The following is a 15,322-nucleotide window of genomic DNA, read 5'->3' as shown; positions in this document are numbered from 1 at the left end:
CATACAACTTAGCATATAGACAATGCCACTTTTCAATGGTCAACAACTTGTACAAAATTGCAACATGACAACATAATCCTTTCAATTAAACAAAATCTCAACACAGTATAATGACAATCTAGCAACTTACAACACAACATAACTTGACATGTCAACTTAAAAGCATCAAATCAATATAATAACTTAACATGAGGTTAGCTTTTCAACATTAAGCATAACATCAATTAAAACGACATTTTAATAATCAATTGAAAATAACTAATCAACTGAACAACTTGAATCACAACTTTCAACAAGTAGTACAACTTATAAATGGGTATAGCATGCTTAGCATAAATAAATCTACTATAACACAATGTCAACTTAAGCAACACAACAACAACCCAAATTTCAACACATTTCATCTCAGACCAAACACTACATATAAACAACACAACTTATGCACAACACAACAACTATATGCATCATCATGCACTTCAATTATGAGATCTCCTATAATACAAATGAACAATCCAATTGATTTGACCTTATCGAACCAACAACACAAGTTGATCTTTTGGGGCTTGCTAAATCAACATCAAATTTAGATATTAATCCATGACACATAATGGTTTCTTGGATGTCACCATTTAAACTATGAAAGTTCAATTCCACAGTCAAGACTAGTATAATTGGGTATTTGCGTACTACAACCATAGCATGCATTACCATGGCACTTGTGGACTTAGCCCATTAGCTATCATCAAGAAACCACGCAATATTTCCAGTAATCAGTTAAAGGTGGTAGCACATCGACTAAAGACTTCATACTTTACTCCACATCAATTAAGGGCTTGGAGGAAACTCAACTTTTCACTTCAAGGTCAACTTCCCAATAAGGGTTTTCAATAAATTATGCTCTTAGAGCACCACAGCATAATATTCACACAATGGGATATGCAACTTTTAAACGCAACCTCTCATCTAGTCTTAGGTTGATCAAAACCATTTAACTTTCAACACCTTGTCCAAATACTTAAAGCATTCTCAAAATTCATCATGTCAACGACATAACAACATCATGCATAGAACATGTTCAACACATCTACTCAACTGAATCATATACAACTCAATTCATCTTTCAGCCAGTATCACTCATAAACATCATCTTCATAAATCAATGGATATAACATTTTAAATCAATATACACCTTTCAACTTTAACAACTTAAATCAACATATAACTTAAACAACTAACAACAATAGGAAACTTATGACAATAAGTATTTAAAATCATCATCATGCATCATATAAACAACCAACAACTAACTCAAAGCTACCAACAACTAGCTTAAAGTTATCAAACACCTAACTTAAAGCTACCAACACCTAGCTCAAAGCTGTCAATAGATACCTAGAAGCTACCAAGCAACTCACTTAAAGCAATCAACAACTCACTATAAGTGACCAAAATTTGCTTGAAGCAACCAAAATTTGCTCTAAGCAACCAAAATTTGCTATAAACGGCCCAAGTCAGATAGCATCTCTAAACGACCAGACCTTTTTAGTCACTTTAAGCGACCAAACCTAGAAAGCATGCATGACTTCAAGAAAACCTAGCAACTCAAGAACAAACCTCAAATTCTCTCAACCCTCACAACAATACATGCATACAACTCATAAATTGAGGAAAATGAGACATGCAACAACAAACACCAATTTTCCATCAGCAAACCTCCCATTCTTTACTAAGAACAATAAGGATCTATAAAATACAACACCCACAAAAACCAAGTATACCAACAAACATGTAACAAGAATCAAGGTATATGCAGCACAACAATCTACTAACAAACAAGTTTTTATCTTCCCTTATCTCGAATCCAAGCAAAAGAAGGAAGAAGAAGAACTTCGAAGACCACAAAGAAAACGTACTACACTGATCCTCAATTATAAGAAGCTTTAGATCACAACTAACCACAAAGAAAATGCAATCCTAAGCCCCCCCCCAATGCTAAGAGAAGAAGAAGAATGATTCAAAGATCCAGAGACTCCCTCTCTAATTTATATTTCTAGATTTCTTAAGAATGAACTTATGAAATTTATTTTTTTTGAATTTTTTCTTTTAAACCTCAACTTCCCTTCCAATCACAACTCTTATGCTCAAGTTACATCATCTATAACTTAAGTTTAGAAAACATGGTGTTACAATTACATTTAAATTATAAATTTCATATAAATAAAAATCAACAAATTAAAATAACAATAAACTATAAAAAAAATCAATATTAACTATTTTTATACCAAATTTTAATTTTAATTAACATACGTAATACAAAATTAACACTAAATTATAAATAAATCATTCAAATATAAATATTTTGATAGTGTAATATATTACATGTCACTTTTCTTCGTATTGTTTTCTCCGCAGTTATTGAGATTTAAAAATTATTAATAATTAGGTTATTTTAATCAAATAAATTCTATTGTATTTAAGAATAATAATATTATTATATTTAACAAATATAATTTTTATTTTTTTAGTTTAAAAATTTAATTAAAAATTCTCAAAAAAGTTTAGAGAATAAGTAATATGTTAAACATATGATTAATGTTGATGGTATATTTCATTAATTATACTATTAATGACAAAAATAAGTAGAAAATAATTAAATTTATAATTAAACCAAGTATTTACGAAGTGTTCTCGGAACCTATGATTGGTTTCTTTTTGGTACAAAAAGAAAAAGAAAACAAATTGCTTTCTAAATGTTTTTATAATGATTATATATTTGAATGAATTAGTTTTAATTTGTTTTTATTATTTAAATTAATTAAAATTATTAAGTATCAAAAAAGTTTGACTCATTTTTTCAAATTAGTATTGTAATTTGTGTATTGTATATTATATATGAATAAATACTATATTTGAATATATAAATTATATTATATTTAAAATTATATAAATTCATATTTTAAATTAAATAAATTATATTTTTAATTTATGATAAATAATTTATAATTTGGTACAAAATTATTTTAAATTATTGATCTATTTCTATACAAAATGACAATTTTCTATTTTGGTGTACATAATATTTTTGACAAATTTAACCTTTAAAATTAAAATGAAATATAGGACAAAAACGAACTGACCCACTTGATGCGAGTGGGTTGAAAATCTTGACCTACTATGTTTAAGATTCTATTTTATAATTATATCAAATTATCAAATTTAAGGTTTTTTTTTTACAGCAATTGATAAATTTAATCAAAGGACCCGTAATATAAATTTGTCCTTCAACTTCAAAATTATAATACAAAAATAATAAACTATAAATTACTAATAGTCTTTCTTTTTCAATCAAAATTACTACTAATAATCCTTCCATTACACAAAATTATAATATTCTTTAAGAATTACAACACAGGTATTAATAGTCTTTCAACAGTAATACTATACCACAATATAAAATGGCAAACACAATAAATTACAAAATAAGTAAAAATAAAAAAATTTAATTAGACGGGTTGGCATGTTAATTCTCCCTAACTCGTCATTTGGCATAATAGGCTGGCAAGTTAGACAGTGCAAGCTAAAATGTCTATCTTGACTCGTCTTTCTTTTTTGGTGGGTTGTAGGGTTAGCTTGCTGACTACAACTCACTTTACCACCTCTAGTGTAGAGCTATTAAAGTGAGTCACCCGCCTGACCCACCATGAGTTGAGCAATAAGTGGACTAATCCAACTCAACTCATCTTTTGATAAGCTTAAAAAAAATAAACTCGGTTGTCCATCCACTGTGAGTTGGTGAGTTAAGCAAGTTAGTTCACTTAGATTAAAAAAAATTGAACTTTTATAAAAAAAATACCTACTATATAGTCTTATATCTTAAAACTACATCTGTGTTGACAATATGACTAAAAATTGTCACAAAAAAATAATAATAAAAAGAATTAGCCACAACTAAAGATGTAAAAAAAAATTGTAACCATGGATATTCGCGAATAAAATCTATTACAAGTAGAAAATGAATATTGTAAATAAGTATTTATGGGTAGGAGTGGCAAAATGGGTCATGGTTCGCGAGTTAAACCAGTATTTTAACTCGCCAACTCGCCCGCTAGCCCGTTTGATATAATATGTTTAATGTAAATTAAATTAAATCACTCAAATTTATTTTGTGTATAATTTTTTATTTATTATACAACAAAATTGTCGTGCATTTGGTTTGTTTTAGTATATGTAATTTGATATTTGTTGTGCAATCAATTTGTTACAAGAGTTATGAATATTATTATAATTACTTAATTGTATATCTATTTTGTTATATAACAAATTTGATATTTGTTATGCAACAAATCAAATCAGATGAAATTTGAGATTTTTTTATTATTTAGGTACACTGATTTATGTAAGTCTATTAGATATTGAGAAAAAAATATGTTGGAAGAGTAACTCAAAATAAATATAAAAACTTCTTTTTCTTTTTTTTTTTCTTCTTATTTTTGGCGAGCCAACGAGCCTTTAGTCAAGGCCAACCAGAGTTTACAACATATTTTTTCTAGAAGGGCAGCCCGACCTAGCCTATTTTTAGCGAACCTAAATGGGTTTGGGTTGACCCATTTTGTCACACCTACCCATGAGTAATGAGTATAGATATTTTCTATACCCGCATGTAGGATAGGTACGAGTATCATAGTATTCATATATGCAAGTACAAATATCATATTATTCGTACTTGCAAGTACTCGCTAATATTTAATTACATAATTACATAATTATATATTAAATTTGTTTAGACCTATGGGGATGAAATACTTTAACAATTTAATTTAATTTTTAAATTAAAGAACTTTGAATAATAAAATTGTGTATAATATTTAAATAATTTCAGTTTTTACTTTGAGACTATTATTTTTAAAAAATTATTAAGGTAAATAGGAATTATTTTTACAAAATTTTAATTTTTCTAAATAAATATTCACATATGTTTACATATACCCATAGATATTGAAAAAAAAAATATGCATATACCCACTTTATGGATACTCAAATGCATACGAGGATGGGTATGAGACAGATATTTATCCAACAGAACGAGTAATAGGGGGCTATTACCTGTACACGCCCCGCTCCGTTGACATCCTTAATCAAAACTAATTTAATTAGCTTATAATATCAAAGTAGTTGCATAAAATATTAATAAATGATATTAAAATGTTATTAACTATCGTAATTCATAACTATGTATAAAACCTAGTCAATTGTATAAATATATAATCAAATAAACTAACATTTGGGAATCAAAAACAAAGTACCATAAGTGGGTCAACTTGTGAGCTAACTCGGCTCATCGCGTGTTGACTCGTGGGGAGTCAAGTCAAATTTTTCTTATAACTGGTGGGTCAGATTGGCTCATAAGTTCAGCTCATTTTGATAACTCAACCTACATCGAGACACATAGTGCCTTTGTTTCCACTAGTATAAATTAAAATAGATAAGAAATTAAAAGATTCTCTTAAAATCTTTTCATTGAGGAAAAATATAAAATAGCTTTTTAAGGAAAAGTCCCTACAAATACTCTAATCGAAGACAGTTAAAGTGTTTAAAATATAGGGGATTGATAATTTATTTTAAAATATTAACTAATTTAAAAATAAACATGATAAAGATAAATTAAAAATAAATAAGAAGTTAAAAAATCCGTAAAAGCACTTTCATCAAACTAAGCTTCTTGACTTAGTGATTGTATGACCTATTCTAGGACACAGGTCAATCTAGTACTACCAAAATTAATTCTCATTAGTGTTAAAATAATACTTAACTAGCAAAAGTTACACTTCACAAATACAAATTAATTTTTAGTTGCCAGCTTTGAAACATCGAAAAAATTTCTTCAAGAAAAAAAAACCTAAAAACATGTTTAATATATAACACTTATTACAATTTCCACATTTTGAAAGATAAGAATGTAAAATGTCACTATCTTCCTTTCTCCATGCTATTATCATTAATATTTGAAAATTGTTAATAATTAAGTTTTTTTAAAAGTTAATAATTAAGTTAATTTATAAAAAATTTCTGTCGTATTTTCTAGTATCGTAAATAAACTGTTTGATTATAAATATAATTGCTACTATAAAGTTCTGATTCATATTATTTCTAGAAGAAGACAATTTTGAGAATCTATTTCAAAAGTTATTAAAATATAACATTTCTAAATTTGGTGTCAAATCCATCTAAAAATAATAACAATAATATACGACAATAAAGCATTAGATATAACAGACCCACAAAGTTGAGCTATTATGGAAAAATTGAAGTAGCATACAAGTTAAGATCAAACTCTATTATCACTATCTTAATTAAATTGTTTACTTGTATGATTTACAAATTATTTTGATAACTTATGTAATATAATATTTTTTTATCATGATAATTATGGTATAAGTTGAGATATTTATATTATATGTGTTTAGGAAACTATGCTTAAATTCACCAAAAAAAAAAAAGAAAACTATGCTTAAAGTAATATTATTTTTATTTATATTATATTAATAATTAATGTTTTATGACGGTATTATGATTTATTATATTAATGTGTTATTTTTTATTTTATAAAAATATTATTTTTTATGAGAATTTTTTGAGTGAGAAATCTTAAATATTTATATTAAAAATATGTAATATTTAATATGAAATTATGTTTAATTATATTTATTATATTAACGTAATAAATAATATTCTTTGCTAATGTGTTTTTTTATTTTGCAACATACATTAATTTTTAACATAAAATAATAAATATTTTTAATAATTAATTTTATGTGAATTTTATAATTTTACTTTAAAACTGAATTTTATAATTTTATCGTTACAGTTTGTTATATTAATGTATTATTATATTATATAATTAAATAAATAATAAAATTTTAAATTTATTATATAAAATTCCTAAATGAAAATATATTGGAAGGAAGTTTTAATTTTAATGTTATTTATTTGCTGAAATCTTTATAGTTTCTGAAACTGATTATCGCTTGAAAATAAAATCACTTATCCATTATCGTTGGTAAAGAATCAAGGTATGGTGCATAAATTTGTGAAATACAACATATTCAACGCATCCTGTAATAATTCAGAGACTATGTCAATGTTTGCTAATTAAATTACAGAACAGGGAGAATAAAACAATGGAAAGGAAAAGAAGAAAAATATATGTTTACCATGTACAACCATTAGATACAAGAATCACCCGATAAACCTCCCAAAAACCCAATTCTGTTAAATCATGGAGGTTACAGCGTGGTCCTAAATCATGATATCTCAAGGTCATGCATGCTGCAAGCTCAATGACCGTTTTTTCCTTTTGATGAAAAGAATCTGCTAAAACCTCGGGTGTGTTTTTCTGGTGTAGGAGTGGACGAAGCTGAAGAAGAGGTTGACTTCATAGGGTTGTGGTTTGGATTCTGTACAGGAGATATGGCTGGAAAGTTTGACTCATTATGTGGTGGACTGTGTAAAGTGTTGGCAAAATGTAAGGGGGATTCCCCACCCAGTCTTTGCACAAATGCAGAAGTAGCACTGTCCATCTCAGCCTGATCTTGCAAATTTTGGCTTCTAGAGTAAGGTTCAAGCTCTGTGAAGCCTTCAGCCTTTGAATACGGAGATCCCATTGGCTCTGTTTGAGGATGCAGAGACTTTAACTGTTTGCCAAGAAGAAATATGGTTTCCTGACACTCTGCTAGCTTTTCAGCAGCAGCTGCCAAGTCTCTCTCCTATGATAAAGAAGAAGAAAAATCAATCTTAGATTGTCAACTCATTGCGAAGACTCACAAATTGAGATACATATTATATCATTATCACTGGATGTTGATGTTTTCCAACTCATAGTATTTTCATGTATTTGGCAATGCAACAGTGTATATGTCTGTCTATTTGAATGGAATTACAGCTTTACCTGCTTAGTCTTGATGTCATTATCAGCAGCTGAGTTTTCATTCCTAACAAGACAAATGGGAAATTAGGAATTAGAAATACATCCAGCACCAGAGATTAACATAAAATATTTGAAAACGTGTCCCTAGTTGTTGGAAAGAAAATTAAATATATGCAATGCTACCGTTATCCTATATCTTCTTACTCAAACTGACATAAACAAAACACAAATGCTGTGATAAAAAGCCTACGTGTAGGGCTGCACTATGTAGAATGTGTAATTTCAGTATATATAAACAGTAAGATATTGAATGTGTCTAACCTTTGTAATTGTTCTTCTAGCTCCCTGTACTTGGCCAAAGCTTCTTCATGAACCCTCTTTTCATCTTCAAGTTCATTCTCCAGAGTTTCGGTCTTCATGCGCAGATGATTAAGCTCAGTTTCAAACTCCTTTGCACGTGTTTCAATTGACCTGTACGATTCTGTCATACATTTTAATTGCGTTTCAGCCAGGCTGTTTGATCTTTGAGCAGAAGCCAATTGTGATTTAACTTCAGCTAGATGTTGCTCTGTCTCCAGTAACCGAGACTTCGTAATTTCAAGATTTTCAGCACACTTTGACAGATCAGCGACTGCCTTCTCTTTCTCTAATTTCAATTCTTCAAAGTCCTCCATTGAGAACTTCTGTGACGTCCCATTTGTTTCATAGCCCGAGGCCAAATTTCCATCATCGGGAACCTCAGGATCAGAACAGGGATTAAGAATATGGGAATGACCATTTTGATATCTCTCTCCTGATGAATCGTCTTGAACTAATTTATTTTCAGGCAGAGCAATCTTATCAATGCAATCAGGACTATTGCTTTCAGCTTCCGTACCCTTATAACCAAGGATATTGAATCTGAATTCACTTGCCTTGGCTAGAACATTAGACAGGTCTACAACAAACTGTAGCAAACTTGCTTCATTGGATGTAACTTTATTAAAAGTAACAGATAACTCCTCCATCTTTTGGCTTATTCCATCTCCATCAGAAGATATATCATGTGCTGTCATTGCTTCTTTGGTTAGGAACAAGACAAAGTCATGAATTTGGGAAATTGCAGCTTCTAAATCCAAAGTTATCTGCACATATTCTGTAGTTTGCTGGGATGAAATTATATCTTTTTCAGCATTTAAGCCAGCATCTTCAGTATTACCCTGGTTATCACATGTAATATCAGAAGGTTTGTCATCACGGGGAATGGCAGATAGAGAGTCCTGGATGGAAGTGTCACATGCCTCTTTAAGAATGTGTTTGATATCATTCAGGATCTTCTCCATATCAGCATCCTTCGCCATGGACTCAAACACTGATGATATCCTTGATTGAAGCTCTGCAAGTGACAAGCCACGAACATCAGATTGGGGATCAGGTGATGACAATTCTTCAGCAGAAGACACCTCACTTGGCAATGGATTTGGATCACTATTCTCTTTGGGGTTAGAGGGAACATCTTCCACTGTACTGACTTCTGATACATCATTGGTCACAGTTTCATTTGTTATATTGTTTGAAGTAAATGAAACTCCACAGGAATCATTTGATAATCGGGCCAATTTCTCCACCTCCAGAAAGTCATCCATTAGTTCCAACTTCTTAGTGGCATCAGATTTACTTAATTCCTCAGTATTCCTTTCTTTAGGGAATTGGGATAGCTCAGAGAGTATTGCTGTAGACCAAGACTCGGCACAACTTACCACATCATCATTTCCATCTTCAGACATGGAGATCAAGCTTGGTGCATTGCTGACATTTTGACTGTATATGTTTTCATGGTTTACATGGATGATTGATTTAGGAGATCCCTTCTGCTGATTACCCATCTGAACTTGTGCTTCCAAAACTTGAAGTTTGCTCAAAGTTTTAGCACACATACTCCTTGAAGCCTGCAATTCACTGTTACGTTTTGCCAAAGCTTCTTTGAGCATCTTTGTTTCTTCTTCCATTGCCAATAAACGCTCTGTAAGGAATTCATTATCTTTGTGGAACTTCTGTGCATTATCTAGGGAGAAACCAGGCAATGGGGACAGGTGAGGACTAGCAGGTTTGACAGGAGACTTCCTTAATCGAGTGTCTCCATATTCTCGACCAAGACTTTCAACTTCTAGCTTCATTTGTGCAAGTGCAGCTGGACCAGGTAACTTTTTCCGCACTAGACCACGTAATCTTTGGCACTCAGCCTCTAATTTGGCAATTTTTTTAACACCCTCCATATGCTGCTTGTTAGCAACTTCCGCGGACCTCATACTCATGTTCTTCTCTTCATTGCGAATCTCAAGCTCTTTGGAAATAACATGAAGCTCATATTTGAGTGAATTGATTTCTCTTTCACATGATTCAATGTTGCCCTTAAGAAGCTCAATTTCAGCCTCCGCATGAGCTTTTTCTTCACTTAAATTGACTATCATATTAGAGCGCTCTTGCAATGACCTTGACAGAGCTGCATTGTCAGCAGCAGACCTGAGGAGTTCCTGTTCAAAGTTGTGAATCTTAGCCTCAAACTCACCCTTAATCTTGTCCAATTGCTTGTTTTTTGTGAGAGCAACTTCCTGTATTTTCTGTTCATGTTCTTCCTTCAGGTTTCTTATCTGTCGCATACACTCTTTAAGAGCACCATCTAACTGCGATGCCTGGTCCTCAGCAGTGAGTTTTGAAAGAGTTACAGTTTCCAGATGGTTCTTCAATGCCAAAGCTTCTGCTTCGGCCTTTTCCCAACCTGTGGAGTATTAATATAATTTTAATTCCAAGAACAATAAGAAGCACTTTATATTAACGAAGACTTTCATCTTTGAATATCTTTAAATAGGAACCATTAAAGCAGTACCTGAGACAGCCTCTTCTGCTACTTTAGCATGCTGTTTTACCAAGCTTTCCTTAGTATTTATCTCTGAATTTGCTGCTGACAGTTTTTCATTTAATTCCTTGATCTCATCCTCCAGTGTCTGAACTTTTTCTTCATATGTCTTCACTTGATCCTCTAAACCAGTCAGATGGGAATATGACTCTACGGAGATTTGGACGTAGCTCGGCTTCTTGTTAACCCAAAAACAAAAACAAAAAAGATCTTATGTAAAGTGTGCAAAAATAAATAAAAATTAAAAACACAAATAATAGTTAAAAAGAATATAAGGTCCAAATTGAGCCTCTGAAAAAAGTTACAGTTGAAAATTAGTCCTTAGAAAAAAATTAATAATATTCATTTAATCCTTCAAGATTACAAACGTGGGACACACCAGTTTTTGGGTCATTCTCTCTCCATGGTTAGCATATATGGCTAGTCCTAAAGAAGTTAATCATGTACTAATTTAGTCCTTGACAAAATAATCAATGACCCAAATTGGTCCTTGCAAAAGTTAACTCAAATGGACAAAAGGACTAGAGCATCCCATGTATAATCTTGAAGGACTAAATGATTTTTTTTTTCTAGGGATCAAATTGTCCCCTACCTTCTTTTTTTTTTTTGGAGGGGGGTGGGGGGACCAATATGGAAATTTTGCTCTTGTTAAAACTTTTAATTATCATGTGAAAGTCAAGAAGGTGAAGAAAAAAAATTATAGGAAAATTTCCTGCAGCAGCACAAATGTTAGAAACTATTTTTTTACCTTTTTCAATATGAAACTAGTTCTTAGCTTTAGCGAAACGACAATAAATACATACCTGATTAACCTGAGTGGAAGCACCCGCAGCAGAGTCCAATTCCGCAGCCGCTTTCTCAAGCACAGCCTTGTCCGATGATTTTTTTTTCCATGGCCAGCGTCGGTCCATTGAAAAGTACGGACACCCTGTAATCGGAAAACAGTTAAAATTAAAAGGAACTTTTCTTCTCTCTCTTTCTCTCTTTTTTAACCGGTGGATACTGCTGAATTTTACACACGCTATTATTATTACACAACAAAGTAATTCAAACTGGATACTCAACTATCCCACCGTTTCACAAAAAGCCATCACCCCATCCATCGCGATATCATCACTCACACAAGTGGCTTCCGTTTTCAACACACTAAAAAGTAAATGGCTATATGCACTTGACTCCTCGGTAGTGTCGGTGGCAATAGAAACCACACAACACCAAAAGCAAACAGAGCCAAATTGTAGATTGCTCACAATTTGGCACCCATTTTGGGAACCCTGATTGACTCCAGTTACTATATTTGTGCTGCTGATGCACTCATTTGAACAGTGACCCACAGTTGCCAACATCACCCAATGATGCTTACTCCTTGCGATCTCCAAGATCTAACCATTGCTCTTGCGTGATTCTCATCTCATGATATCACACAACCGTACACCCCAACACAAACTCATTTCTCTTCAGAAAATTGAAAAATAAAAAATAATTACAAAATTAGACTCAATTGTCAATTCTTTTTTCACTGAAAAAAATCCTGAAACAAACTCGAATTCAAGAACACTAATTGAACTGAATAAATAAATAAAATACCGTTTTGATTCACGCATTCGACCTCAGACATGAATATCAATAATCAATCGTCTTCGCGGCTCAAAATGAGATCCAAATTAATCCAGATTTTTAAGAAATACAAAAACACATAATCCGAGGAAAAATCGTATCAATTTTTCAGAAACGAATTGAACAGTTTCCGACTTCGTTCTTTTCTTCCTAATTTAGAAACAATGAAGATATATAAACATTAACCGCAACAATTGAATTGGAAGCGCTAGGAACACGAACACACACTGACAAAAACAAAAACTAATAGATTAAGAAAAACCGCGGCAATGACGAGTAAAAACTAATAGATTAAGAAAAACCGCGGCAATGACGAGTAATCGAATGGAAACAAAACGACGTGGAAGAGGAACAAATTAAGCAACAGAAGTTGTATTAGTATTGCAGTAAGAATAATGAGAAAAAATTTCTAGAAAGAAACAAGGAATCAAGTAAAGAACAAGGAGCATCGAAGGACTGAAGCGGAAAGGGCAAAATGGTCTTACCGGAGAGAAAGAAATGGGAGTGAGCAATGAGAGAAGGGTGTGAGAGTGGCAGTAGCAATGGTGGTTGAGTGGGCTAAGATATATTCGGAATTAAGTGCTTCTTAAAAAGAAAGGTGTAGCAGAAGCTCCAAAAAGGGCGAGCTTTTCACACAGTGTTGATGCAATTGAGCAAGAATTTAATTTAATTTAATTTAATTTCACGTAGGGAAAATGGAAAATAAAATGACGTAATTGGGGTTGAGAATGGAAATCTTGCGGCAGAAGCAGGAGTATGGTAGGGGTGAGCTGTATCCGATAATTTAATTAGATTAATTATGGTGGTGCAGATGCAGAGAGAGAAGCGTGATTAGTGATTAGGATTTAGGACCACCGTCAGTGAGTGAGAGAGTCTGTAGTGTACAGCTCACGAGTTTGGTATGTAGCTCCTTCGCTGGCTGCTTTCTACACTTCTCACTTCTTCACATCACCTCAACTTCCACTTTCTAAATTACTCAAACATTTTTTTTTTTTACCTTTTTATTTTATTACAACTGTCTTTTTTCTTTATTTCACACTTTTTTATTTATAATATTTCTATTTCTTATACACTCAAATATATTTTTTTTTTATGTATTTATCAGGTGTAGTTTAAAAAAAAAAATCACGTCAACTTCTAAATCTACTTGTAAGGAGAAAGAGTTACCTTCGTTGTGCAACTACGTGCATCACATGATTTGAATCTGGAGTGCTATAAATGCTCTCAGTCTACACAATCTTTTAAGTAATTTTTTTATTATTTTTTTTATTGTTGATATTATATAAATTGTGCAATTGACACAATTTTATGTAGTTTTAGTCAAGATTAAGTAATAAAGAGAGTATAATAGAAAATATAATTCTAGTATTTTTTAATGGATCAAGTTATAAATGTTGATATTGGTTAAAGAATAAAAAAGGGGAAAAAAATTACTGGAAAATGTAGGGACACACTTCTCATAGCTTTTAATTTAGCTACTCAATAAAAAAAAAGTCACCTTTAATTTATTGACAATGACAAGTGTATTATAAGGAATCTATATGGACTTATATATAACTAGAATTAGCATCTACAATATAAATATAAGCATGTTTATTACATATAATATAATTAAAATTTATACTAAATTATATATAAAAAAAATTACATTTAAATATATAAATTATATTTAAAATAAATTATATTTTTAATTTATGATAAATAATTTATATTATAAAAAATTATTTTTATTTATTGACAATTTATTTTAAAATATTAATATTTAATGAATAATTAATTATAATAAATAAAAATTAAATTAGATAAAAAATTATAAAAATCTTACAAATCTTCTTATTGAAAAAAAATCTCTAAAAACACCATCTTATAATATATATATATATATATATATATATATATATTCATTTTTTATATATAGAAGTTGATTGAAAAAATATTTATATTTTTAACATAACTAAAAACAAATTTTAACTCAATTACTTTTATTTAATACGTTTAATTCAAAATACAACTAAGATAATAAATGTGAACACTATTTATAATAAATATGATTAAATATATTTTACTAAATGAAAGTGTATATTTTATACCAGATTGTAAAAAATAAGTATATTTAACTATCTTTATTAATCAATGTGAAAATAATTATTTTTGTTTTTATATAAATTTAGAGGGAGTACCGGTCAAGAAGATCTAATTTTATTATGATCTAATTTTATTATGACTAAAAGTTACATATAATATCATAACTATTATTGATGTTATTTTTCAATTATAATTAGTTAAAACATTTTTTAATCTAAATATTTTAACTTTCTTTATTTTTTAATCTCTATAATTTAAAATAAATATTTTAATTCTTATATATTTTTCAATCATTTTTAGTTTTTATAATTTAATATAAATATTTTTAGTACTTAAACTTGTATTTTTTTTAATTACTTTAGTCATTTTTGTGTTGACAAGATATTAATTCAATTCGCCCATTATAAACTTATATTACGTCAAGACAAAATAAATAATATTAAAAAAATAATAATACAGAGTAAAAGATAAAAAAACTGTAAATGTAAAAATTTTAAAAATTATTTAAACAGTAAAAACTAAAAAATAAAATAATAAAAAATTTAAAAAATTTAGAAAAATATTTTCACCATTATAGTTTAAGTTCCTCTTTAATAATATATGATAAAGAATTCCATTAACACATATTACATAAGTAAAATTGATTAAAGAAAATTTTTAATAATATCTACGATACAATATCTAACGACTTTTTTTTGAAATATAATTTGGCATTTCCCATAATATTATAAGTGAGAATGATAATTTTTTTTTTAGATATACGTAAAAAAAAAATGTTTAGTTAAATTTCAATATTCTTA

General features: G+C 29.9%; 1 protein-coding gene across 4 annotated transcripts; it reads right to left on the bottom strand.

Annotated features, from left to right (window-relative positions):
* Positions 1-7,084: 7,084 nt before the first annotated feature.
* LOC109789271 (filament-like plant protein 4) lies at positions 7,085-13,178 on the bottom strand. Of its 4 annotated transcripts, none has more exons than XM_083063171.1 (7): positions 12,923-13,178; positions 11,886-12,275; positions 11,624-11,748; positions 10,791-10,998; positions 8,246-10,682; positions 7,946-7,988; positions 7,085-7,763 (listed from the first exon to the last, which is right to left on the bottom strand). In XM_083063171.1, exons 3-7 carry the CDS (start codon positions 11,729-11,731, stop codon positions 7,335-7,337), a joined length of 3,225 nt encoding a protein of 1,074 aa, XP_082919297.1. In that variant the 5' UTR covers positions 11,732-11,748; positions 11,886-12,275; positions 12,923-13,178; the 3' UTR covers positions 7,085-7,334. The 4 variants fall into 4 exon arrangements, with proteins under 4 accessions (XP_082919297.1, XP_082919296.1, XP_020203771.2 ...); XM_083063170.1 differs by lacking the exon at positions 12,923-13,178 and adding an exon at positions 12,408-12,906; XM_020348182.3 differs by lacking the exon at positions 11,886-12,275 and having other exon boundaries at positions 12,923-13,177.
* Positions 13,179-15,322: the final 2,144 nt, after the last annotated feature.

Source organism: Cajanus cajan, chromosome 9, assembly GCF_000230855.2.
Source record: "Cajanus cajan strain Asha chromosome 9, NIPB_CcT2T_4, whole genome shotgun sequence".
Lineage (NCBI taxonomy): Eukaryota > Viridiplantae > Streptophyta > Magnoliopsida > Fabales > Fabaceae > Cajanus > Cajanus cajan.
The sequence above is the reverse complement of the archived record's forward strand: the minus strand, read 5'-3'. Positions and strand labels throughout refer to the sequence as shown.